The following is a 25,453-nucleotide window of genomic DNA, read 5'->3' as shown; positions in this document are numbered from 1 at the left end:
ACGACGTCACGTAGCCATGGGTTTTATTGCCTTCACACACAGCAGTTGTTTCTGTGTTCCCGTATCAGTCCCGTCCGACGTGTCGGTCGTGTTTATAACCATTCAAACAGCTGTTGGAAGTTATTGAACAGCGAAGCGTGGTTTCTGACCAGTAATTAGGCGCGCTGGTAGAGCGCATGCACACGCTTGTTGACCGCATATAGTTTACTAATAGCTCATGAATTGTAAAAGGAAACTGTCGGTTCGTATTACGGGAAATTTTCCTCGTATAATCAAGTTCTGGTACAGTTGCGATTTTTTTTTTTTTTTTTGTGTGCGTGCTTACGTATTGCCTTTTTTCTGTAAAACAAAAGTTATTGATCCAAACTCGCTATATGATCGCTAGTACGGGAGTTTCTTTCACAACCTATGTGCTTGGCCCCGCCGTCTGCTTATAGAGCTTAGTCATCTTATGGACGACACTGCCACAGTTTCTCAACAGATAGCGTTTGCTATTTTGTTAAGATCAAAGACAGTGCGTGAAGCACTGGACCGTGTTATCAATAACCTAACGGTAAACCTTGCGCGCATGCTTGAATGCCTGCACTAGCTTGCAAAGGTCTGCCTGACATATGACGTTCAAGACGAACGTAGCATGTGTCAGCTTAGGGTAATTAACGTGACTTACAATAAATGTTCTCGAGGATGCCTGTAATCTTGTGACTGAAAAATGCAGGCTGCATTTTTGTTTCGTTGGCTCTCTGGTATTTGTATATTTATCAGTGTTTAATAGCACAGACCGACTTAAACTTGTAATGTACATCCACATCAATGCTAACGATCATGTTGGGGGCTGATAAACATTAATATTTCAAACCAAGGGGGGTTGGGGGGGGGGGGGGTGCAGTTGATCATGTATGTAGCCTGTTCTTGTATTATGTGTTACTGCATGGGTGTCTCACACAGTGCTTGTAGTGTAACAAAATGTGCGAAATGTTGCGAAGTGTAGACGGTGTGCAAATATTCAAAACTGTTCAAACAACAAATTGACCATTTTTCTGTTTGGTCTTCTAGTTTAATAGCTGGCATTGAAAGTTTCGAATACCTTTCCAGTGTCTCACATTGGTGTGGTAGGGCCCAAAAAACAAAGCCAAAACAAAAGAGAGTTCATTTGTAGCATATTACAACAACTGAAAGTAACTACTGCTTGTCTTCCCCAAAACTCTTGCTTGGTAGCTAGAAGCTGCCACTTTGGCTTGATGCACAGGACACTGTTGTCATATTGTTTGCTACTGGTTTTAAACATGTTGGCTATGCTGAGAGCATAATCTGATGCAAGTGCAAAAGCCCTGCAGCACTAGAGAAGTGGGCTTCATTCCTGGAGGAAGTTGTGAGTATGGGAAGAGGCAGGACAGTGAATGCTGATTTATGCAGAAAAGCTACTTATAATTGCTTACAGCCAAATGAAAAAAAAAAAAAAAAGCTGTTCAATAATGCTGTACAGGTTAAACTTTGATGGCAAGCAGTGCAAATGGCTGAATAATAATGCTCTTCCTAGTTCTTTTCACTGAAGAGATAACATGCTGACGTGCAAGGTTGCAAATGCAAGCTTGGCACTCTTTCCCAACTGATCTCGAACCATGTAGCAGCCACTATAGATGTTGCAGGTGTAGTCTCAAGCTATATGCTTGACCATGACTGTGATTCAGTCTGTACATTGTTGTACAAATATTGAGTGCCAAGTATTAAGAATGTTTATAGAGTTATTCAGTTTGCTGCCATCATTGTGAGAGTGAAATATCACTATTTGCTCATCTCTGGTTGCAGGTGAAACATTCCAGCTGTAGCTGTGTTAGACTTGCTCATCAGGTGTTGGGGCATAGTGGGCTGGAGCAGATGTGCATGTAACTTATGTGATGACTTTCTGGTCTGCAGTATGCAATACTTTAGCTAAAGTGGTTGTGGGCGATCAAAACAGTTATGATAAACCTTGTAACAAACTAAGCATAGTGTATGCAGTCCTCCATACTTTTACTGTGTACCACATAAATGGTTGTATAGTGTATATCTTTGCTACTTTGTTTAATTTTGCCGTATATGCTCTCAGCTCATATGTTTAGTCGGAGCCTTTTCTGTTTTGGCTTCTATATATTTAGCGCTGCTGGAAGTGACAGAGAAGATAATGAAAGTTGTGGAGGGAAATATTAGGCGCATGTCCAGGCTTCGAACAGTTTTCTTTACTTGTACTTACCGGGACAGTATATGACACCATTATGTTTTGATAACACCATACTTTTAAGCTATTAGCAGCTCACGTAATGGCCCTTCATTACACACACACAAAAAAAAATTTTTTTAATGTTAATATATACTAAAACTGAAAATTGTGTCCTAGAAATCGCTTGTGTCATAATGGCATCTTATATTTTCATAGAGCACATCTCTGTTCAAATATTTACGAGCTCAAGGAAAATGAGTGAAGGAAATGGATAGGACACTGTTGTTTAATCACCAGAAAAATATTTGAAATTGTTGTGTACAACTTGTGCACCATGGACTGTTGTAGTTGTTGGCGATTGTTATTTAAATGTTCATTAGGTTTTGCTCATGATGTACTGCTCCTGAACACACATACAAAAGAGCTTTGTTCTTGTGTCCACTGCCAGTTCTGAGAATTTACGGTTGCATGTTATTTGTCACGATGAAGCATAAAAAGATGGAGTGTACCTGCTGTGGTTGCTCAGTGGCTATGGTGTTGGGCTTCTGAGCACGAGGTCGCAGGATCGCATCCCGGCCATGGTGGCCACATTTCGATCGGGGCGAAAACGCCCGTGTACTTAGGTTTAGGTGCACGTTAAAGAACCCCACGTGGTCCAAATTTCCTGAGTCCCCCACTACGGCGTGCCTCATAAGCATATTGTGGTTTTGGCACGTAAAACCCCATAATTAATTTTTTTTTTTAAAGATGGGGTGTTTACTGAGGCTGTTACTGGCTTTCAGCTGCTCTTGCAGGCCAAGCTTCAAGCCAGAGAAACATGACAAGTTTAACCACTGCTGGCCTGTTTGGGGCCGTGCAGTCTCTGAACGAGACTGTGTTCATGGCTTCAATCAGCCAATGGCTCTCATGGGGTGCATCGGCGGCCATCATTTTTGGTGGAGTTGTTCCTTACATTCCACAATACCGAGAGATTAAGAAGACCAGAAATGCAGATGGCTTTTCAACGTGGGTCTGTCTGGCATTGCTAGTGGCCAACACGTTAAGGATACTCTTTTGGTGAGCATTGTTCTAGTTGAGCATGTCTTGTTGAGACATTTTGTGTGTTTATAATGTCGGCTAGCTATAATGCATTGCTCTAAAAAATGTCACCATCACAAAGTCTTTAATTGTGTTCTGCTGTGGGCACAGGGTACGTCTCTCTGTAAACCATCTGAGCATTAAATTCTTTTTCATTGATATCTATCAATATAGCTATATGCTTTCTTATTGCTTTTCAACTGTGTTTTATTGTTCTTATGGCTTTTTTTTTAAACTACTGGAAAAATAAGAGAAATCTATAAAAAAAAAGAAATGTCGTTCTTGTAGTAAACACACAAGACAAGCCTAAGCTCCTTTTCTCCCTTACTTTTTCATTCCTTGAAGGTACTCCAAGATATGTGTTCCTGACAGTTGAGTGCTTTTCATAATTTGACATGTGCCATGGTGACATTAAACATTGTTGTGTCTATTAAATAAAAAATAATGTGCGAGCAGTTAGCATTGACTTCTGCAAGCCTTTTGCAGAAACACAGACATGGTAGTCTTGTTGCAGGTGTAAATGACAGTTGCCTTGTTGTATGGACATGGATTCCCGTATTGTAGAATGTTCCCTTACTGAACATTGCACTTGAGAAAATGGAGGTCAGTGCTATCTCCCGATCAAGTGGTCGCTGCACTTCAATGACACTCTACTGTGATTCTTGAGGGAAAAGGTTTTAATGAGAGGTGCTTTCAGCATCTAAGCAAGTTCACTGGAGTGAAGGTGGGTTTCTTAAGCAAATCCCCATTCTAAAAATCGCCAAGGAATATTATTGCAGCACGGTATCTTCAGTTGAGGGACAGCACTGTGCTTCACTCTGTGGAGTCGAGAAAGAGCTTCAAGTTTGTGTCTGTTTGTGAATGTGGTAGTGATTCTCCCTTAATAACTTCACTGGCAGCATGGTGAGCAAAGGACAAAGCAAGGGCAAGTACTAATGAGGTGCTGTCAAAAAAAGAAAACTATAATAAAATAAAACTATATATTTTTTATTCAGGTTCAGAGAAATAAAGTGTAGAATAAAGTAGGCCGTTGTACATGGCCTCTCCCACAGATTAAAAAAAGTAGCAGGAAACTACAGAGTAAAGGTGGTTTATTTTCTACAAAAAAAAAAAAAAATAGGAAGTGTTTGTTCCGGGGTAAAACAAACATTTGAAGGCAAGGATGATGTTAAGAATGACTGTACTATAAGGCGCCAACATCAGTTGTTTGAATGCATAAGGGATGTGGTATATAGGATCCCTATGATGTGCGGACACGTGTACGTCGGACAAACCGGCAGATGTGTTCACACATGATAAAGCGAACACGTCTAGTTTAAAAGGACGCCTTTACACACATCTGGCCTTTCATTGTAACGAGTGTGCATGCACACTCTGCTTTGACAACACAGCCATTCTTTTCACACATTGTAATAAAACATAGAGGGAAATCGTGGAAGCGTTTTACATATCACAGCAAAAAGAAGATTGTGCGAGTCGCCCATCCATTGTTATGTTAAAGAGATGTCACTACTTGCCTCGTGTCTATAATTTCCATACAATTCACGTGATCGCTGTGTAGACCCTAGATGGAATCCTGAGATATTTTGCGCAGATCTGTGTGGGTATTTAAGTCTAATGTTTCCGAAAAAATAAAACCAGTTGTTAGAAAAGTGCTCGTCCTTGTGTATCTTTCTTTGTCCTCGTTTATTTAGTGCAAAATTTCGCAATGAAATAAAGAGTAATGGTTTATAAACTGGTTTGCAGCACCAAACTGGTTTGTGAATCGGTGCAGTGCAGGGGGGGGGTGTTTTGTTCTTCGCCTCCCAAGTAGTTGGCAGGCGACACATTGCTTACATGTGCAAATTTTGTCAGGAGGATGCTGAGGTAGACTTCCCTGGCATGTGAATAATAAAGCAAAGAAATTTAATGATACATAGGTACAGCAGGCATACACACAAAGCCAGTGTCATTAGAGTGTACAGCACCCGGTGCAGTGCGTCAACGCATCCGTCCTTTTACTCCCCCTTTCCCATGTTTGTTTTTATCTGTAACAAGTATGTCCAAGATGTACAAGATTAAATTGAATATCTTATGATACGTATAAGCACATGGAATTGGGCATAGTAACACTCATGTTAATAGCTAAGTTATTGTGCAAGTTTTTTCTTCATAAATTACGCATCGCAATTTGCAGTGATTACCAGTGGTTGATGAAAAGATGTCTCTGGAGCCAACATTTCGCAAGGTGACTTGTCTTTGTTGGGGCCTTCATCACATACTTGCTTTCATTGCTCTGTGAAAGACAAGTCCCCTTGTCGAAATGTGGTCCCCAGGCTGAGGCTTTCCTTGTTCGCCCACTGTTCACTTCAAGTCTACATTTTCATGTTTACCTTGACCTTGCTTATATTGCAGTTTACATAAGAATATAACAGTGAATACATCAAAAAAAGTTAAGGATGGTAATACAAGCAGCATCGCAAATAGAAGAAAATGTAAACTAGTCTTGAACATGCAGGATAATGCACTATTTTCTATGCATTGCAGTGTCCAGAAATATGTAATGAGCATGCAGTGCAGTCACCTGCTGCAGATATAAAAGTACCTCACTGAAGAATAAAGTTTATCTGAAATTATTTCAAAAAGTCAAAAAGAAAACGTTTTTTGCTTGCTCAGGATAAAGATCTACTCATTCTTTGCTGACGCTGTGCAGCGTGCAAGCAAAGACTACTTCGTAAGCAAAACAGGAAGCTGTGTAAATTCTATGCAAGAAAACTTCGGATAACATCAAGTCCCTTTCTGATTATGATTCATTAGAGCACCGTAGAAAGTCCGGCTTTCTGTTGTAGGAAATGGTGCTGGCCACTGAGCACTATAAAGGTTCAGTTACCCCACTCTAGCAACGACTAGAGTTGTGCTGTGATATCGGCATATGCTGTCAGTTCTGCTTAATGCCAGCATCAAATGCAGCCACATGAAAGCAGCATCATCTATGCTCAGTCCAGGCAGCATGCTAGAGTGGGGCAGACCATGCTGCCAGAAAAATGGGAGGGGAAATGTTAGGTGAGCACCTAGCAGGAACGGCAACTAAATTGAACAAACCCGGCACTTAGCATTGATCTCGCTCACTTCTCATGGCAACACTATTGTTGTAGGGTCTGGCCATGTCTGGCCTTGGTCGTAAGGGCGAAAAGAAATTATTCAACTATGTGCTTGTGCCTTTGCTGCTCTGCGCTCCCAGACAAGGCTCCCCTCCCTCCGCATGCTGCTGAGGCATGATGAGTGGATGCAATTTTAGGACATAAATAAGAAGCAGGGGAGAAATAAGGAGGTGTCCATGTCATCGTGCCATGTTATTATCATAAACAAATATAGCAAATGACATTGTGTTAATCTTCGCCTCGTGACTTGCTACAACATTGCAAACAAGCGAAATGGCATTCTTGTGTGTGTGGGCGATGATGATACACGTGTCCACATGGTCCATGTGATGGCAGCTGCTAGCAGTAGGCATAGTCTGTATGAAAGTTTTGCTCTCAACGGGATGTCTAACTGCATTGGCCAGTGTTTTTTATCTTGTAATTATTCGTTGAGTTTCTTGCAAGTACCTGTGAAGTAATTTTGCTTTTGAAATAGACTTGGAACACTATAATTCTTAACAAATTTTTTTATGCATGTACTATGACTTCATTATATCGATGTTTGGCTGTATATGCCAAGTTCATGCCCGAAGGGGTGCAGTACACTATGTCTTCAGTCTTAATGAGAAGGGAGCAAGGAGCTTCCTCCAAGGACCCCCTCTCCTCAGTACGTCTTTTGGCGTATTGGTGGGAAGAGAGGTAACTGTGGAAGGTCAGCCTAGGAAGTGACATATCTTTCTAGCTGTCTAGCTGTGGCCTGTGATAGTAGAATATAGAATTAAGTTTTTGCTGGCATATTTGTCTGCGTTTGCTTGTTTTTGCTTTGCTTTTGAAAAAAATGAAATACTTGGGCATCTTAGTTTCAGAGCTTTTGTTACCTGTAACATTCAACATTATGTGCATTTTACACCCATTTTGCAGGTTTGGACGTCCTTTTGAGCTTCCACTGTTGGTCCAAAGTGTTGTTATGTCAGCATGTATGTTCCTCATGCTCCAGCTTTGTGTGAAGACACACAACCTTAGTACCATTGTGCCTCAACCAAAGCAGAGATTTACAGGTGATTTAATTTATTTAATTTCTTTCTCCCTCTTTGTTTTTCATCTTCAATTATCTCTCTTTCTCTCCTTTATTGCTACTGCATAGTGGAAGCTTCTGCTGAAAACCTGTAACCAAACCTCAATTACGGACAACACTGTTTTGGGACACAAAAAAAAAATCGGACCAGCAGGTTCTTGTGCATGATAACATTATTTTTGCATGTAAAGCAGTGAGAGTATAGATATTCAAAATACACCATTGTGAAAAGACCATTGCAAAGAAAGGGTGGACTATTATGGGATGGGCACTATCCTGTTATCTAACCTTTCTTCGTGGTTGTCTTCTCATGCCTACTGTGTCTCTGTGAAGAATGAAACACTGACTAGGGCCCAGCAGGGAATTATTCTAAAGTAGTGCAGTGGCTTAAGTACCTTGCATGGACCAAAAGAGTTCGATCATGCTGAAAGGGATCAATAAACCCTCAATGAGCGATGGCAATTAATCATAGTTCTATGACATGGTATGCTTATCCTGTTAAATGTATCGGGAAAGGTAGCTGTAGTATTCACTATAAAGAAATATTAACCCTTTGAGGGTTGAATATTTTTTTTTTTGTGAAATGCTTCCCTCCAGGGTTAATATTTTTGTTGCAGATTTGAAGTCTTCAGAGTAACTTACTTAAAGAAAAAGGTTGCAAAAATGTTTTAGGCAACATTGAAGCGACAAAAACTTTGTTATGTGTACAATTTCTTTAGTTTATTTTTCAATATATGGATATACCATAATAATTATTTCTGTGCAAATATAGTAAAGTTCACACAACCTAATGTTAGCTTCCGAATAGCTTTGAAACAACCAGCCCGTGCGCCCATAGCAAAATTGAGGCGTGCCATGTGTGCACCCACAAGCAAACTCTGCAGTTCTGTGGCTGTCCGAAGTACTAAGCAAGTGAGCTACTTGCAGTAATTGTTTGTTGTGTCACTAAACGAGATACAATCAGCTCTCACACGTGTCGCAAAAAAAAAAAAAAAGAAAAGGTGCATGCTCAGCGGCATCTTGTTTGCGAGCACCTGCCTGTACACAATATAATTCTATGCCTCTGGGAGAACCATGTGGGCGAGCATCTCGCGGTAACACTTTGAAAGATTGTAAATAAGATATAAATCAATTTTTAAGAAGCTCATGACTTGAAACAGCATGCATGATAATACTGAATCTGAAGCGCAGGCTTGATCATATGGCAGTAAACTAATCGAAGCGTGAATACTCCTAGGCCAGCATAGTGTGGAGTGAAAAATGAGATTTGGCGGGAGCTGAGAGATGTCAGCATAATAAAATTTTTTTTAGCAATTCATGGGGAGGCAGCAGCACATCCGGAGTGATGCTTGGTGGCGCTTCGTTCTAAAAAAGTGTGTTCTTTCAAACTTGCGATCACTGCCATACATGTATGCCTTTGACCATTTGACATTTGTTTGTGCTTCCATACATGTACAGCGGTGACCCTCAAAGGATTAAGTCAAAATATATATTGTTAGATTATAATTCTGGGTTACGTAGTAGACCAGTCCTACCTTGAGCAGAGACTTAATAAACCAATAAAGATGCGAAAACTGAAGGGCAGGTGGCCACACTGCCTTGATGTTCCAACACTAGCCTTCAATGACATGAATTTTGGCAGTGTTTGCTAGGGGTTAGGTAATTGTTCATGAATAGAAATTGAATATGTTGTATTTGTATGTAAGCAAAAACTCAACCTGGAAAGATTGGGAATATTCCTCACAAAAAATGACCTAAATAAACAAAAGTATACCGTGGAATTTATGATGCAACAACAGCATAGTCGCAGTGTCTTGGGTGAGAAATTAAAAATAAAAGGCTGGACTTTATTTTCTCCAATAATAACTTTTTCTGTGCCAAAAAAATGCAAATAATGTTTTTAAAGATTATTTGTTTATTTAATTAAGTGCCTGAAATATTGCTATTGGAGGAATTTTACGTGAAGTGTGGGTGAGAATGCATCAAAATAAGCACTAAGAGCAAACGCAGAGGAAAACGGCAAACAAAAAATGCAATGCTCAATAAATATGTAAATCAGTAAATACAAATAGTCAGCATATGCAAAACACATGAAAAAAAGTGAAATATAAAAACAAGCACATACAAAAATTATCAGATCCAAAAGACATAAGGTGCAAGAAATTGTTAGAACCACGGTGTAAGATATACACTCTTTAGGTGAGGACACTGGTGAGACGTGATCGACCAGATAATGTAGCAATGGCAGGCATCCATCGGCCCGGTGACAGCAGCGGATACCTATCGGTGGGACGACGAAACTTAAGTTAAAATGCAGGTGAGAGCTTGTGCGTACAAAGAATGCGTGGATAACACAAGCAACCAGAGAACAGCATCTGCAAGCGGTGGCGCAGCGCCGTATTTGCTTCGTTAAGGCGATGCCCTCTCCCCCACATTCTCCCCTCACCACGGTAACCTACATTCGCGTGTCACTCAATCATTTCGGATTTTCCGCGACGCGCCAGTTGCTATACCAACGGGAGATTAAAGCAATGAAAACATTTTCTCTCTTGAACTTGCGTTGTACCACCGATAGGTATCCGCTTCCGTCACTGGGCCGATCGGCACGTGCCGTTGCTACTTTATCTGGTCGATCGTGTCTCGCAAGCAAGCCGAGAAGTGTCGTCACCTATATATCTTACACCGGGGTTTGAACTAAAGTTCGAAAGTTAGAGAACATAAAGATGAAAAATCAAGAAGCCCCACTAGATGGCATAATAAAATGCAGTAATAAGAACAAGTGGCAATACATATATGTATTAAGAAATTGATATTCATTGATAGGGCTATAAAGATGCCAAATTACATAAGGAAAGGGCAGGTGGTTCATTCTACTGTTTGGGGATGCTTCCCAGAATTGCTGAATATAGCTATTAGAAGTGAATTAGAACATTAGGACATAGCTATTAGATGAACATACTGGCACAACTGCTACTTGACATCTTGTAAGCTTTAAAGTTGTTCGGGGCAGAGGAGAATGCAGCATTGGCTGGTGAATTGCTCCAGCATTTTGCTGTTTGGACTAAAAATGATATATGTGCAGGAGTATGAGCATGTGGTTGATGAGCACTATTTGTGATGACCAATCGGAGCTAAATGGCAAGTGATTAGAATTTGTCAGTGATGAAATGCTGAGCCAATTGCGCAAAACTGCACCGTGAAGCAAGTGCTGCTAAATGCTGTGCCAAATTGTCATTTATCGCATGTATTGCGCCACGCCTACGCTGACACGCACCTACTCCGATGACCTATTCAAGCAGACAAAAAAGAAATGCAGTATAGACCACTTATAACGTAACCGCTTATAGTGCAGGACCGGATATAGTGCGGTCTTTTCAGACTCCCGTTAATTTTCCCATAGCACTCCATGTATACACGTATCGCTTATAGTGCAGTTGCGGGAAACGAAATACCAGTTACAGTGCGGTTTCCTGGGAGTACGGAAGTCAGCGGAGACGGCGAACGCTCCCCTCAAACGGGTGCCCCAAGGAGTGCTCGAGGAAGAAAGAGAGACGAAGTGGAGGAGAATGGCACGTGGTGCGAGCGAACAGCCAGTGAGGCTGAAACCAGAATCTTGAGTGCGAGTTGTGAAGTATCACAGCACGCATAGCGAGCCAGGGCCACCAAACTGCCAACGCCGGAGCGGCCGGTGCCGGCACCGCACGGCGAAGGGCGTACGCGGAGGCCGTGGAATGTGAGGGAGGAGGGCGGCAGGGAAGTGGATTTCGCTTCGGCAACTCTGCCACTTCGGTGGCTCCCCTTGCCCTCCTCGTAGCTCCCTCACTTTCGACTGTCACCGTGCGCGCCCGCCGCCGTGTAGGAGCCGCCGCTCCAGCCAGCCCGGCGCCACCTCGAAATTTCGTTTTCTGCCGTTATCGGGAAGCGGGCGTTTTCCAGCGTGGGCAGTTTCGTTGGCTGGCCTTGGACAGCGCCGCTGCTTCCCTCTGCGCCGTAGCCGCAGCGTGCAAGGTCAACACGTGACTAGAAAGTAGAGGAAGCATAAAGGAGAAGGAAGGGTTCACTGCCATTTTCTACGCATGGCTACGGTAGCGTGGCTGAGACGTCGGCACGTACACGCATGTTCCGGTGCAACGCAGAATCGGCGACCTTGCCATTTGAGAGAGGGTGAAATTTCCGCCGCATTTTTTTCCCCTTTTTTTTGTTTTGTTCGCACGCGACATTGAGGGGTCTCTCCTAAACTTTTACTTTTATGGTGGGGCCGGAGCAATGCCGGTTGGAGGCGCCGCCCCGTGATTTGGTTCGAATTAACGAGATTTGACTGTAAATTGAATGCAAACGTTCTAGCCGCATTCCTCGACTGTCGCATATGCGTGGCGGCTCGCTGCACATGTTTTGCATATGTGCGGGCCTTGAAAATTGTTGCTTTGGTTATAGTGCGGTACTGCTTATAGTGCGGATATTCGCGACTCCGGCGACTTATGTTATAAGCGGTCTACACTGTATTCAGTTTTGTCGGCGCTGAAGTATATGAGCATATCTCAGGCTGGGCCTGGGACCCCCCTCCCTTTCTGGATCCGCCAGTGACCATGGAGAATGCGGCAGTGCCGCGACGAAGGCTGATTAATTAAAGCAGGTACAAAAATCGATCAGCGACAGACATATTGCAATATCACCGATACTTTAGCTACTAGAATACACGATTCGAGCGGCGAGCAAACAATTATTTGTTTTACTGTAGCTGATTGCCTCAGATCTTGGATTTTTGGTTCCGTGACGGCAGTAGAAAGCCCATAAATATAAGGCGTGGCCACCCATATTTTAATGTTACTTTGTTGCATCTGATAATTTGTTAATCTGTGTTTGTTGTATATTGGGGTTTGACTGTAGTTACTGCCACTCTGCCAATGCTGCCTCCATCTGCTTATATTGACTGGTGTTAATGCGGTCATTGCTGACCAGTGTTATATTTGTGTGATACATGAAGGAAGGTGTCTAGCCATATGCGTATACTCTATCTCACAAGCTGTTTGCAGCACTGGGAAGCTGCAGGACTTCTTAGCCAATAGGAAGGCCGAATGCCCCTCGAGATCTGTTCATCCCTGTCACGTCGTCTGCTCACTGCCACAGTAATTCCCATTATACAGTTAAACCTGGATATAACGAAGTTGACAAATTCCCGAAAAACTTCGTTATAAAGAGGATTTCGTTATATGCAGGTTCGGCACGAAAATTCGAAAAATAAACGTTTACCGTATTTACTCGATTGTAACGTGCCCTCAATTGTAATGCGCACCGCACCCGTTTTCCGTTTTCGTCGAAGCACTCATCCTCGGAATGTCACACCAGGTACCGGATGCGTGGACGCGTGTCGTTTCGCACAAGCACGAGGCATCGGAAACGAAGAGCGAGTGTCACGATGGGCGTCGTAGCGTCGTATAGTGTTACAGTAGAACCTCGCTGTTACGTTCCCGGGGGCTGCGTTTTCCCGGCTGTTACGTCGTTTTCGACCGGTCCCGGCACAGCTCCCTTAGAACTCAATGCATTGGTAACCCGCTGTTGCGTCGCAACTGTGGGACCGTTCCCGCATCATACGTTGCGAACTGCCACCCAGCGCCGGCCCGAGCGGCCATTTTGACTTTTCATGTCACTTGGCTTGGTGGCTTGACGATGGCATTGGCCGCCCAAAGTGCCGGGGGTGGCAACTATGACATATTTTCAGGTTCCGCCAGCAAAAGTATGGCCTTTGGGATCCGTATTTACTATATAAAGATGGTGTCCATGACGCGTTGTGGCCCTAAAATTGGTTTTGGCTCATAGATATTCCGTATATAAGGGTACGGCCACGCTAGCGGCAAGTTGCCGCGCGTCAGCGCCTTGCCGCGAGGCCACCGTGGCACGCGCGTCTCGCCGCGCGGCAGCGCGATAAGATCTCCCGCGCTCTCCGAACGGGCGAGCAACACCGCGAGCGCTCGTTGTTTCATGCGAGAGACGACGTCGATTGAAAACCCGGCGCGGACCGGTGGCGTTCCGGTTGTGATGGCTCCGTGACGTCACCCTCGTCGCTCTTGATTGGTTCTTCATCTCGCGGCACGCGGCATTTGCCGCAGAACCCATTTCGCGCGGCACGCCGCAAGACCCCCGATTCCTGCCGCTTTTGCCGCGCGTTTTTTCTGCGTGTTTTTGCTGCGTGTTTTTGCCGCTAGCGTGGCCGTACCCTAAAGTCCAAGGGCGATAACGCAGTCGCCGCGCGCCGTATGCTGTATGTGCGAGTGAAAACGTGCGAGGGGAGCCGGCGACCGCGTCTAAGTCTCGTGCGCGCAAGAAAAGCAGGTAGGAAGCGCGCCTTCTTCCGTTGCGCTCGAGGCACCGGCGAGGGAGCGAGGGGGGAGGGATAGCGCGGCGGCGCGCGGTTGCGCAGGCCGTATTTTGAAGGCGATCTGCGTTGGGGCAGAGTCTAGCAGTGTAGGTGCGTCGGCGACTCGTAGCTTTCTGCGTGCTGTGTGTTCTCGGCGCTCAGTTTGCGTTGAAGCGATAGACAACAGCACGAAGGTCACTTCGCTCGCTTCTCCAGCGGCGCTTCCACACGCCGCCAGCGTTTGACAGCGCGTGTCCGCGCTCATCGAGTCTGATGTGCCACAGCGTGTACCAGTGCGTCGGCAACATCAGCTGGAAAAGGAGAGAGTGCCGGCTTGGCGGGCTAGGCCAGCTGCAGCAAGCGGCAGGATCAGATTTGAATGAAGGGTGGGGGAAAGGTCACACCCGTGGCGGCAAGATCGCCGGGTCGAGGGATGCAGGGCCGCCTCGCACACGTGCGCTCGCTTCGCATTCCATCGCGGCGGAGAAGGTGCTTCCGGTTGCTGCTCGCGTAAAAATGACAACATTTGGGGCGAAATCTCTAGGTGGTCGGAGGGGAAAATTCGTTATATCGAGGGGGGGTCTCCCGCTTCCACTTCGTTACGTAGAGGTCTCAAATACATGTGCTTCTATGGAGTAACGGCGGGGAATTGAAAAACTTCGTTATATCCAGGAATTCGTTGTGTAGGAGGTTCGTTATAAGCAGGTTTAACTTACAATGTGCATATGCAAAGGTCCTAACATCACTTATCACTGTACCATACCATGTACCAAACAAAAATAAAACTCTTTAATCCTGTCAATAATCAGATGCATATGCCCAAAACTACATTCTGCTCTGCAAGTGTATTGCCAGTGTACATGTCATACTTTTGGCAGTGCTGCAAGTGACTTGTGACGTGTGTGTAGCTAATGTTGTAGTGCAGCGATAAGCGAGTTTTTTGTGATAAAGAACTTCTTGCATGCTTTAAGGGTGCTGTGGCTATCTGTGGGCCATGTATATCCATAATGAAACTTTTGCGCACACAACACGAAACCACAACGAAGAAGTACACAAGGACTAGCGCAGACTAACAACTGACCTTTATTCACTAAGAAAACACATATATATGGTCGCGACACGCACCTCACAATCACTGCACATGAGCACCAGGGCATTTTGTAATCTATTACATAAAAATAAAACCTTTAACAAAAAACATTGCGCTATCACATCTTATTCATCAGGTCAATTTCCTTGTCATTCAATGCTATTGAAGGATGACTGACACATGTGCTTTGTAGTCTAGATATATGCCAAGCTTCCACAATCTCTCTTGTTGTCTGATTAGGATGAACATACAAAATATCAGTTTGATTACACACAGGACTACACATATTCATTGAACACCGTGCACAATGTAATGCCAAATGTGTCAGCTGCCTTCCTTTCAAATTCGCCAAGTGTTCTTTTAACCTAACGTTCACGCATCGCCCAGTCTGCCCTACGTAACACTTGCCACATTTAAACGGGATCTTACACACTACATTTCTTTTGCACTCAACAACCTGGTGATCAGAACGCTTGGAACATTCATTACTGACACTAATAGGCCTGTCTTTATACAATTTGTTTACAGCCGGACACACGCCCCCCCCCCTACTTTGTTTTTTGCCGAGAAAACTATCTTGACACCATATTTAGCGGCCACCTTCTTAATTTTATGGGAAAAACCATGCATATAGGAGATTACCGATATTTTCTTAGCTTCCTGGCTTTTTTGCACCTCTTTCTCAACGAATTTCATTTTCTTCAATAGCCTTTCGCTTACAGTCAGAAGAATTGAGGTAGGGTAACCAGCCTTTTCCAGCCGAAACTTTTGCTCTAGGAAAGATTCATTTAACTTGTGCGTGCAGGTTTTTGTTAGAGCTGAATGAAAACATCCCATTGCGATCCCGTTTTTTATTATCCTTGAATGGGCGGAAGCATACTGTAACAAGGGCTTCTCTGTTCTCGGGGAGTACTTCCAACACACATGGTTTATTTCGAATATGAGCTTCACGTCAAGGAACTGTAAGCAGTTATCAGTGGGTTCTCCAAAAGTGAAATTTAGGCCTTTGCCTCTTTCTCTGAACGTATCCAACACATTTGAGGTGAATACAGCCCATTCCGTGTTTGAGCCCAAAATCAAATAATCATCCACATATCTGAATATTTTCAAAACTTTGCTATCCAATTCGGACATCACAATTCTATCTATGCTGCTCAAAAAAAAAATTGTGCTAAGCACAGGGGCTACTTTGGATCCTATGCATACTTCATTTACCGACTGTAGTAGGGCATCTTGCGGTGTTTTCTTAGTGAATAAAGGTCAGTTGTTAGTCTGCGCTAGTCCTTGTGTACTTCTTCGTTGTGGTTTCGTGTTGTGTGCGCAAAAGTTTCATTATGATGCCAAACCAACTAGCCCGCCTATCCGTTTTAATGTATATCCAGCTTGGGTTTTGGCGCTTCCAGAGAAGGGACCTCCTGAGGATACCATTTACCAGAGCATGGAGCCTGTGCTATGTTGTTGTTGCTGTGGTTCTAACCTGGTGTCTCTGTGTTGGTGGTTGGTTTAGAAAACCCAAGTGAAAACCATGCCTGCCTCGAGGCGGTGGATGTGGCCAATCCAGACCTCACCCTTTGGGGTAGGTGTGCCCAGTCTTTCTCACACACCACCAGTCTGTCCTGCTTCTTGCGGTGCACTACTGCATGGCGTTCTACCTCTCTGCTCAGCCTGGCTGCTCAGTACTGAATTCTTTTCTTTCCTGCTACCAAGGGATGGCTGTCATCACCTTTGACTTTGCCTCTTGGTGAGAAAAGGGGTGCATTTTTTTTTCTAACGCTGCACAGCCACACATTTTTTTTTCCACGCATGCATGCATGTGTTCTCGCATCTCACATTCTTGAAGCTTACTGTCTCGTCTCCCTAAGCTAACCTTTGTTCTGTGTTTGTCAGTGTCTTTGTTGCGCTTGGCTTGCCTGCATGCATTCATTTGCTTTAACCATATACAGGGTGTTTCAGCGAACACTTTCGAAATTTATTTAAGGTTGCCTGTGGCAGATAGCCCAATTCTAGTTAATGAGCTGGTCTACTCGAAGAGGCGAACATTACTTGCACAAAAAATTTAAATGCATAATCGACTAATTAACAAAAATCCACTAATTAAGTTTTTAACTAATTACCTGATGGCCCATATTGCCATTTACAAATTGTAGCTGTGGAGTTCGCAAGGCGGATCCACTTGGAATTAATTCTCAGGATGGCACCAGTTTCGAGATATTAATTTCCGAACTTTGCGGAGAAATGCATTGGCGTTCCAGTTAATTTTGTGCTTCAATGCATAAAGTGACATTTTGTTAAGAACCTAACTGGAACCCAATGCATTTCTCCGCAAAGTTCGGGAATTAATATCTCGAAACTGGTGTCATCCCGAGAATTCGTTCCAAGTGGATCCGCCTTGCGAACTCCACGTCTACAATTTGTAAATTGCAATATGGGCCATCAGGTCATTAGATAAAAACTTAATTAGTGAATCTATGTTAATTATTCAATTATGCATTTTAATTTCTTGCACAAGTGATGTCCGCCTCTTCGAGTAGACCAGTTCATTAACTAGAATTGTGCTATCTGCCACAGGCAACCTTTAAGAATTTTTGAAAGTGTTCGCTGAAACACCCTGTATAGAGAAAGAAAGCATGTGTTGATTTATTTGTGTGTACCTGGCCTATGAGTAGGGTTCTGCATTTCAGGAGTTTATATTGGGGCAAGATCGGAGGGTGTTTATTGGAGTTTATTTTTTCAGCAAATATTGGAGCTTTTACAGCGCAATGAATACCGCAGTTCTTCTACCTGTGAGCATGATTCACCTTTTAATCTCACCCATAGCCCAAAAACAAGTTTGATTGCAAAAAAAAAAGAAAAAGAAAACTGAAAAATACAGGCAGTATATCTGCAGGAACCTTTTTGCTTGCACTCAACATTTGCAATAGCGGAAGGGTTTGTCGCCATTACCGTTTACTGTAGTATGTAATGCATATTTACAACTGTTGGAATTGGTCATTGTGGCACGCCCTTTTAACACTTGTGCTAGCTACAGGAAAATCCAGTAGATCCAGCGCAGGACGATAAAAGATGGGCCAGGCTCGTACATGCATTTTCCATAAAGCTACGGGCTCATTGAATTCAACAGCATATGCCTGATGTTCAGAAAACTCTCTTGCCAGCAAGATAGTGTCATGCCCTGGTGATAAAACTGCAGAAAACTGCTCATACATGTTGAAACGATGCTGGAAGTTTTGACTTCGTGTGTTCACAATCTGACACCACAATGACTTGCTGGTGTAGTGTAAGTCGTGAGCAACGTTTCACTGCGTGGCACAACGCCTTTTTTCTGAAACAGCAACGTGGTACTCTCGGAAGCTGTCAGTGAATTCACAGCCCTTCTTGTCTACAATGTCAAGCATGCAGTCAACATCTGCGCTAAAAGTTGTTGCAGATGTGTCATTCCTTCAACATAGCAGCGCCTGCAGACACACGGAAAAGACACGGTACACATCATGCAGAAGACTAGACTCAGCCTCCATAGTTCCCTAATTATTGAGAGCGGTTCATTTGAAATTGTTTTTAGGTACCTGAGCTATATGAGCAGGTTGTGCAACGAGTTTGTTGTCACAACGAATGCGTTGAGCTTCTAACACCTTTTTCCATGATTGTAATCATGGCATAGCCATGCGATCACAACTGAGGGCACTGAAATATGGATTTTTGTGCGTAAATCCTAATGCCACTTTTTTTTTACCGGTGATTGTTTTTCGGATTTTATCACATTAATCCGAAATCGCAGAACCCTACTTGTGAGGGATGCCAAATGAATTTTTACCTGCTGGGTTTCCTTAACCTGCATTGATATCTTAATAAAGTGGGAGTTTTCACATGTCATGCCCTAAACGTCTGGCTGCTGTAGCTGGTAATTGTAACGGTGAATAGCAGTGAAATGTTGTAACTGATGAGCCACCATGCATGGGTAAAAAAGGCGCTCTGACTAACTGAACTAATCAAACTGTTCTTTAACCAGTGTATACAATCGGATGGCATAGTGGTTGATTAGGATCATTTTATCAATACCACTTTATTAATAAGGAATATAAAAAAACTGATTTGATTTTGGTGGTACAGCTGCTGCAGATTACTGTTTTGTATAACAGCATTTTCATACATCTTAGTTCAACAATGAATAATGGGAATGTAATTTCTTACCCTAATTATGTTTGATTGTAAGAATAATTTTTACATCTCTGGTGCATAAAAAGCCTAAACAAGAGGAGTAGGCTATTGCAAGATAATTATAACATGCAAATTGCGAGGTTTAGACGCTTGAAAAACCAGGATAAAGCTTCAGTAAACATTTTTTTTCTCACTTTTGGATGGAATGTTTTCAGGAATGTGTAGCCTTTTTTCTGATTAAAAAAATATGTTTTGAGTGACAGAACAACCAAGGTCTTGATGCCACTTCTGTGAAAATGCTCTTAATATGAAAGTGTTGAACTTTTTCATCGTTCAAGGTCAAGAGGGTTGTTGGTTAAGGTTTATGAGGTCAGACTAGATATTTCTACTGATAAATATAAAAAAATATATAGGGAAAGAGGGCAGGCATCATCATCATAAGCCTATTTTTATGTCCACTGCAGGACGAAGGCCTCTCCCTGTGATCTCCAATTACCGCTGTCTTGTGCTAGCTCATTCCAACTTGCGCCTGCAAATTTTCTAGTTTCATCACACCCCACCTAGGTTTCTGCCGTCCTCGACTGCGCTTCCTTTCTCTTGGCACCCATTCTGTAACTCTTATGGTCCACCTGTTATCTAGCCTACGCATTACATGGCCTGCCCAGCTCCATTTTTTTTTTCTCTTAATGTCAACTAGAATATCGGCTATTCCCGTGTGCTTTCTGATCCACACTGCTCTTTTCCTGTGCCTTAATGGTATGCCCAACATTTTTCGTTCCATCGTTTTTTGCACGGTCCTTAAGGGCACCATACCTGTAGCCTAACTATAGCAATTCATGTAACATGCAAAGGGTATTCCTTTGGCCACGTGGTGCATTGTGTTTTCTTGTAGTATTTTATGTACTATCTGTGCAAAGGCAACTGGAAAATGTGTTTTCTTCAATTAACCTTCTACCAAACGGATGTTTTCCTTGGCAGAACGCGAGTACCAGATGCATTTTTCTGCAGAAAGTACAGGAAGTCTTTCTCCTTCATACAAGATGGTATGCCCTCAAGGCATGGGAATGGATCCTGTGACTGCTAGGTGTTTTGCTTTTGCATCTTCATGCATGAATACTTTTGAGGGAAAGGATTTGAAGTGGACGTACAGCTTTGACAAATGTGTTGCGACACCACGTACCCAAGCACATGGGGATTGCCCCCCCCCCCCGCGTTTAACCATGCACGGTTTAGCCATGTCTGGGAAAAATGGGATCCTGGGGGTTAAGTCGATGCCGGGTGTTTGCACCTTCATGGCCCCTCGGCGGAGGGGACACACCCCTTTGACCTCGGCTTCATGTAAATGGCACCCCCATACTGACCCACCTGGGGAAAATCGCTAGTTGCGTTTTCCTATTCCACTTCAAACTTCACCTTTCTTTTTTTCTCTCTCACTTTCAGTCTCTCCTGTCCTCTCTTCACTTCATTTTACTTAACGATTTTCCAGGCAGCGAGGGTTAACCTTGTGTGACATAACCAATCTAGGTTATTTATATTGGGTTATAGTGGGAATGGTAGCGTTGACGTTCGCAGAATAGAATGCTTCTAGTCTTGTGATGTCCCCTGGTTGGGCTCCGAGGTGGCCGGTTGGCACTCCTGCTGATATTACTTCATGTTTCTTTCCACTCCCTGATCGCTCCCCAACGAGGAAACCTTCAACTTTTTTATGAGACAGAAAGAAACTTTTCCCAAGTACTGCGTAATATATCGCCAACATAAAACCAAGACTGTCTGCACTATATTTTCATTGGTTGTCGCAACATGTTTGACAGAAACAGTCAGCTCAGGTTACTGAGTAACTAAGGTGCGAAGCGGCGACCTTCTGCTTGAAGTGCGTGACAAGCTTCAATACAACATACTGTCAAAACTGGTTGCGTTTGGGGAAATCCCTGTCTCATTGGGCCCCAGAGGCCAATAATCACTGTGTGTGGTGTCATCTCTGATGACAGCCTGCTTTAACTTAGTGAAAGTGAGCTCTTGGATGGATGGCAAGAACAGAACGAGGTAAAGGTCCAATGAATTAAGGCGTGACAATAAGGAAATTTCAACTAAGCATGTAATCATTACCTTTGGAACAAGCAACCTCCCTGAGTCAATTGAAACCAGATATTGTAAGCTCCGCATACGACCGTACGTCCATAATCTGCGCCGATGCTTCAAGTGTCAGCATTTTGGGCAGGGATTGCAAAGATGCCGAAGGCGCTCTACTTGTGCAAAATGCGCATCTAACGACCATTCCTCAGACATCTGCACTTCCGCAACTCACTGTGCCAACTGTGACGGAGTTCACCCCAACTATTCGCAATCGTGCCCATCATGGAAGAAAGAAAAAGAGATGATAGAACTCAGGGGGTAAAACTAAACATTTCGTTCCAAGATGCGCAAGCGTTTTTTTTTTTTGTCCACAATCAGTCCAATCCGTCCTACACTGATGTGACGTGCCGGGGGGCAGCGCCACATCCTACGGCGGCCACCCGAGTCGCACAGAGTGTGACGATGTTTACGCAATCAGCCCCCCTGGCAGGAGCAGCCATTGCTGTTCTGCCCCCTGCCACGAAGGGCGAGCAGACCTCCGGGCCTGCTGGACCAAGGACCACTGCCCGTGCAGACTGGCCCAGAAACCCCCCCACAAGAGTGTCCGCTCAGCGGGCAGCATCCAGCACCTCTGAAGAGCGCCTCTGATGGATGCAACCACCAGTACTTTGGCAACTCAGGTGTTTAAGTAATAGCACAGTTCCCTGGAGTGTGTTGACAAAAAAGAAAAATCCTGTATCACGGGGCATGGAAGGGTCTCGTGATCTAAGTTAATCCATCTCTTTTAGAAACACAACACAAAACACCTGCAATACGGATACACAGATATTACAGTGGAATGTCAAGGGCTTGCTCCACAATCTTGATGACATTAAAAAACTCTTACATAAGTTTAATCCAAGGGTGCTGTGTTTTCAAGAGACCCACCTCAATCCTTCACACACAAACTTTCTCCGACAATACGCCATTTACCGCAATGACTGCAATGACGCTCTCGCCTCGTCGGGCGGTGGGGCTATAATAGTAGATAAGAGTGTTGCCTGCCAGCATTTACAGCTGCAAACACCATTGAGCTTTCCAAAACAGAATTCCGGAGCTTTATTGCAGAACTTCCCAAGCCTTATATCGTAGTAGGAGATTTAAATGCAGATAACACCCTTTAGGCAAATTATCGTTGTGATCTGAGAGGGCGCCTAATAGAAAACTTCTCCGTAGGTGCATGCTTACTAAATAAGAAAGAACCCACATTCTACAGCGTGGCAAACAAAACATTCTTATTTATAGATTTAAGCATCACAGCAGGTGCACTCGTGCCATACCTGGAATGGAACGTGATTAAATATCCATACGGGAGTGATTACTTCCCCATTGTCATAAGACTAACAAAAGGTGATGAGTGCTCTCCACATGTGCCCCGGTGGAAAGTCGACTGTGCCGACTAGAAACGATACAGGGAGCTGACGCATTTGACCTGGGATGACATCTATACACTTCCTATCGATGATGCAGTGGCATATTTGACGGCGTTTATAGTTGATGCTGCGTCAATGTGTATCCCCAAAACAAATGGATCGTCCTCTAAACGACGTGTTCCATGGTGGAACGACGAGTGTAAGGAAGCGCGCAGAAATCAAAATAATGCTTGGTGTCACCTTCGCGACTCTCCAACTACAGACAACCTCATCATCTTCAAGAAAATATAGTCTGAGGGTAGAAGAATGCGTCGCCGTGCCAAAAGGGAAAGCTGGAAAAAAATACTTATCGGGCATAAACTCTTGTACAGGCGAAAAGAAAGCTTGGAACAGAGTTAATAAAATAAAAGGCCAGCAAACTCGCCCTCTACCGTTAGTAAACAGTCGGGGAGATACTCTCAAAGATCAGGCCGATATTTTAGGATCCCTGTTTGAGCTTATTTCCAGTTCATCCCATTATTCAGATACTTTCCATAGATATCGGCGACAAGTAGAGTGACTGCCTCTGGACGGAGAGGAACAAGAAATTAAAAATACAATTGAGCATTTAACTTGGTGGAGTTTCAGGCCTCACTTAAATGTTGTGTACTGAAGGCAGTGGGCCACGCTGCTGCATGTCGTCAACCTGCTGGTCGATGATCCAGCGTTCAGCGGCCGACACACGATACGGACGCTGGCGCAAAGGGGTTTGTCGACCGGTGTCGATATGGTGAACGACTGCTGACGCTCGACCCAAGGACGGTTGGCCAATGTCGAATGAGGCCCGAAAACGCTGGAGGAGCTTGATAATTTCCGCCTGCTGGTCTGGTTGTGGGTGCCGTCTACTCCACCGGGCCTTTCCTCCAAGCTGCATTCCATGTACCACGGTCCCTATCGGGTACTGCGACAAACATCCACAGTCAACTACCTCATTGAGCCGATGGACGCGTCTTCCGACCAGCGTCGTTGCGGCCGGGAAATTGTCCACGTCTCCCGCCTCAAGCAGTGCCATGACCCCCCTGTCTTCTCCTGCCCCTAGGTCGCCAGGATGGCTCCTCTTTCGGTGGGGAGTGATTGTACTGAAGGCAGTGGGCCACGCTGCTGGTGAAGGAAGAAGACAAGCGACGCTTGCTCGCCTGTTTCGCCATAGCTCCCTTTGACTTGTTTCGGTCTACCATTGAAACTCTAGATCCAGTGCTGCTAGGCAAACATCCCCATTGCAGTTGTAACAAGTTGGCCCCAGGAAATGATCAAATAGTTTGTGACATGATCAGACACTTAAACCCTGAAACCCACAAAACATTACTCCATATTCCATATTTTCTGCTGGGTACATTCTGTCCACCTGGAAAGAAGCAGTAATCATTTCAATTCTCAAAGACAGCAAGGACCCGACTTCGGCCAGCAGTTTAGGCTTATACAGCCTTGACAAGTTGCCTGTGCAAACTATTTGAGAAAATGGTTAACCAATGCCTCCTGCATTTTCTTGAATGTAACAAAATATTAGACCCCCTGCAGAGTGGTTTCACGGAAGGAAGGTCCACAATGAATCGCATTGTCCTCATCGAGACTGAAATCCTTGATGCCTTTGTGCATAAACAATTTTTCTTATCAGTATTAGATATGGAGAAGACATACGACACAACTTGGTGTTTTGGAATTCTTCCTGATATTGGGCTGGAATGGGAGTTTGAAGCAGCTTGCTGAACGTGATTCAGAGTTACCTCTCTTATCGCATGTTCCGTGCTAGAGTTGGTAATGTCCTGTCTCATCCATTTACGCATGAGGCTGGTGTACCACAAAGTGGTAAGCTGAGCTCTACTATATTTTTTGTCAGAATAAACTCGCTCCATACTGTCATACCACATACAATGTTTTATTCTGTATATGTGGATAACATTCAAATAGGTTGCAAATCATGTTATCTTAGTATCTGAGAGTGACAAGTACAGCTTGGCTTAAATAAATTGTCTAAGGGGGCGGAAAAAAACGGTTTTTAACTAAACCCTCAAAAAAGTATGTGCATCCTCCTATTGAACAAGAGAGATGTAATAGCGGACTCTGTGATAAATCTCCACGGAGAACAACTATCTATGAGCTCTGAACATAAATTCCTAGGTATTATCTTAGACACTAAACTAACCTTTATCTCCCTCTTGAAGTATCTTAAAGTTAAGTGCCTCATGACTATGAACCTTCTGAGGCTCTTGTCCCGGACATCCTGGGGAAGTGACGGGAGATGCCTCATAAGCTTGTACAAAAGCCTAATACATCCACGCCTTAACAGCAGAACCATAGTCAATAATTCTGCGACGCCTCGTGCTTTTAAAATGTTACATCCTATCCACCACTTGCGTATCCGCCTTGCTACGGGCGCCTTCAGAACTAGTCTTGTACAAAGCTTCTACATAGAATGTAACGAATCAAATCCCGGCTGCGGCAGCCGTATTTCGATGGGGGTGAAATTCAAAAACGCCTGTGTCCGGGCATTGGGGGCTTTTTACGTGCATGTGCCTGAGTGAATTCACCTCCGACTCTTTAATTTAGCTAGTTTTCATTGTGTTTCGATGCTACGAATTTCGGCGAATACGAATATTTTTCGTGACTCCGTGAGATTCGTATCATCGAGGTTCCACTGTATATACCGTATTTACTCAATTGTAACGTGAGGGGTGACTTTTCATTGCATCCATAAAGAAAAATAAAACCGCGAAAGTAACGCGAGGGGTGACTTTTTGTTGCGTCCAGTAAAAAATAAAAAAATTGAAGAAAACCGCTAAAGTAACGCGAGACCACCGGATGCATGAAAAAGGCGCAGTTTCGCCCGAAAGGCAAAGCATCAATTGTGATAGCAAATTAGT

General features: G+C 43.9%; 1 protein-coding gene across 3 annotated transcripts in view; it reads left to right on the top strand.

Moving 5' to 3' along the window:
• Positions 1 to 25,453, top strand: part of LOC119434084 (solute carrier family 66 member 2) — a 50,323-nt gene that overhangs the window by 368 nt on the left and 24,502 nt on the right. Inside the window, exons 2-4 of one of the 3 annotated variants that reach the window (XM_037701409.2) lie at positions 2,992 to 3,253; positions 7,315 to 7,451; positions 16,421 to 16,489. In XM_037701409.2, coding sequence (XP_037557337.1) covers positions 3,015 to 3,253; positions 7,315 to 7,451; positions 16,421 to 16,489 — 445 coding nt within the window. In that variant the 5' untranslated portion in view covers positions 2,992 to 3,014. Of the gene's footprint in view, positions 1 to 2,979; positions 3,254 to 7,314; positions 7,452 to 16,420; positions 16,490 to 25,453 lie in introns of all 3 variants that reach the window. The other 2 variants (XM_037701401.2, XM_037701416.2) reach the window with 2 other exon arrangements.

This window comes from Dermacentor silvarum, chromosome 1, assembly GCF_013339745.2.
Source record: "Dermacentor silvarum isolate Dsil-2018 chromosome 1, BIME_Dsil_1.4, whole genome shotgun sequence".
NCBI classification, from domain to species: domain Eukaryota; kingdom Metazoa; phylum Arthropoda; class Arachnida; order Ixodida; family Ixodidae; genus Dermacentor; species Dermacentor silvarum.
The sequence above is the reverse complement of the archived record's forward strand: the minus strand, read 5'-3'. Positions and strand labels throughout refer to the sequence as shown.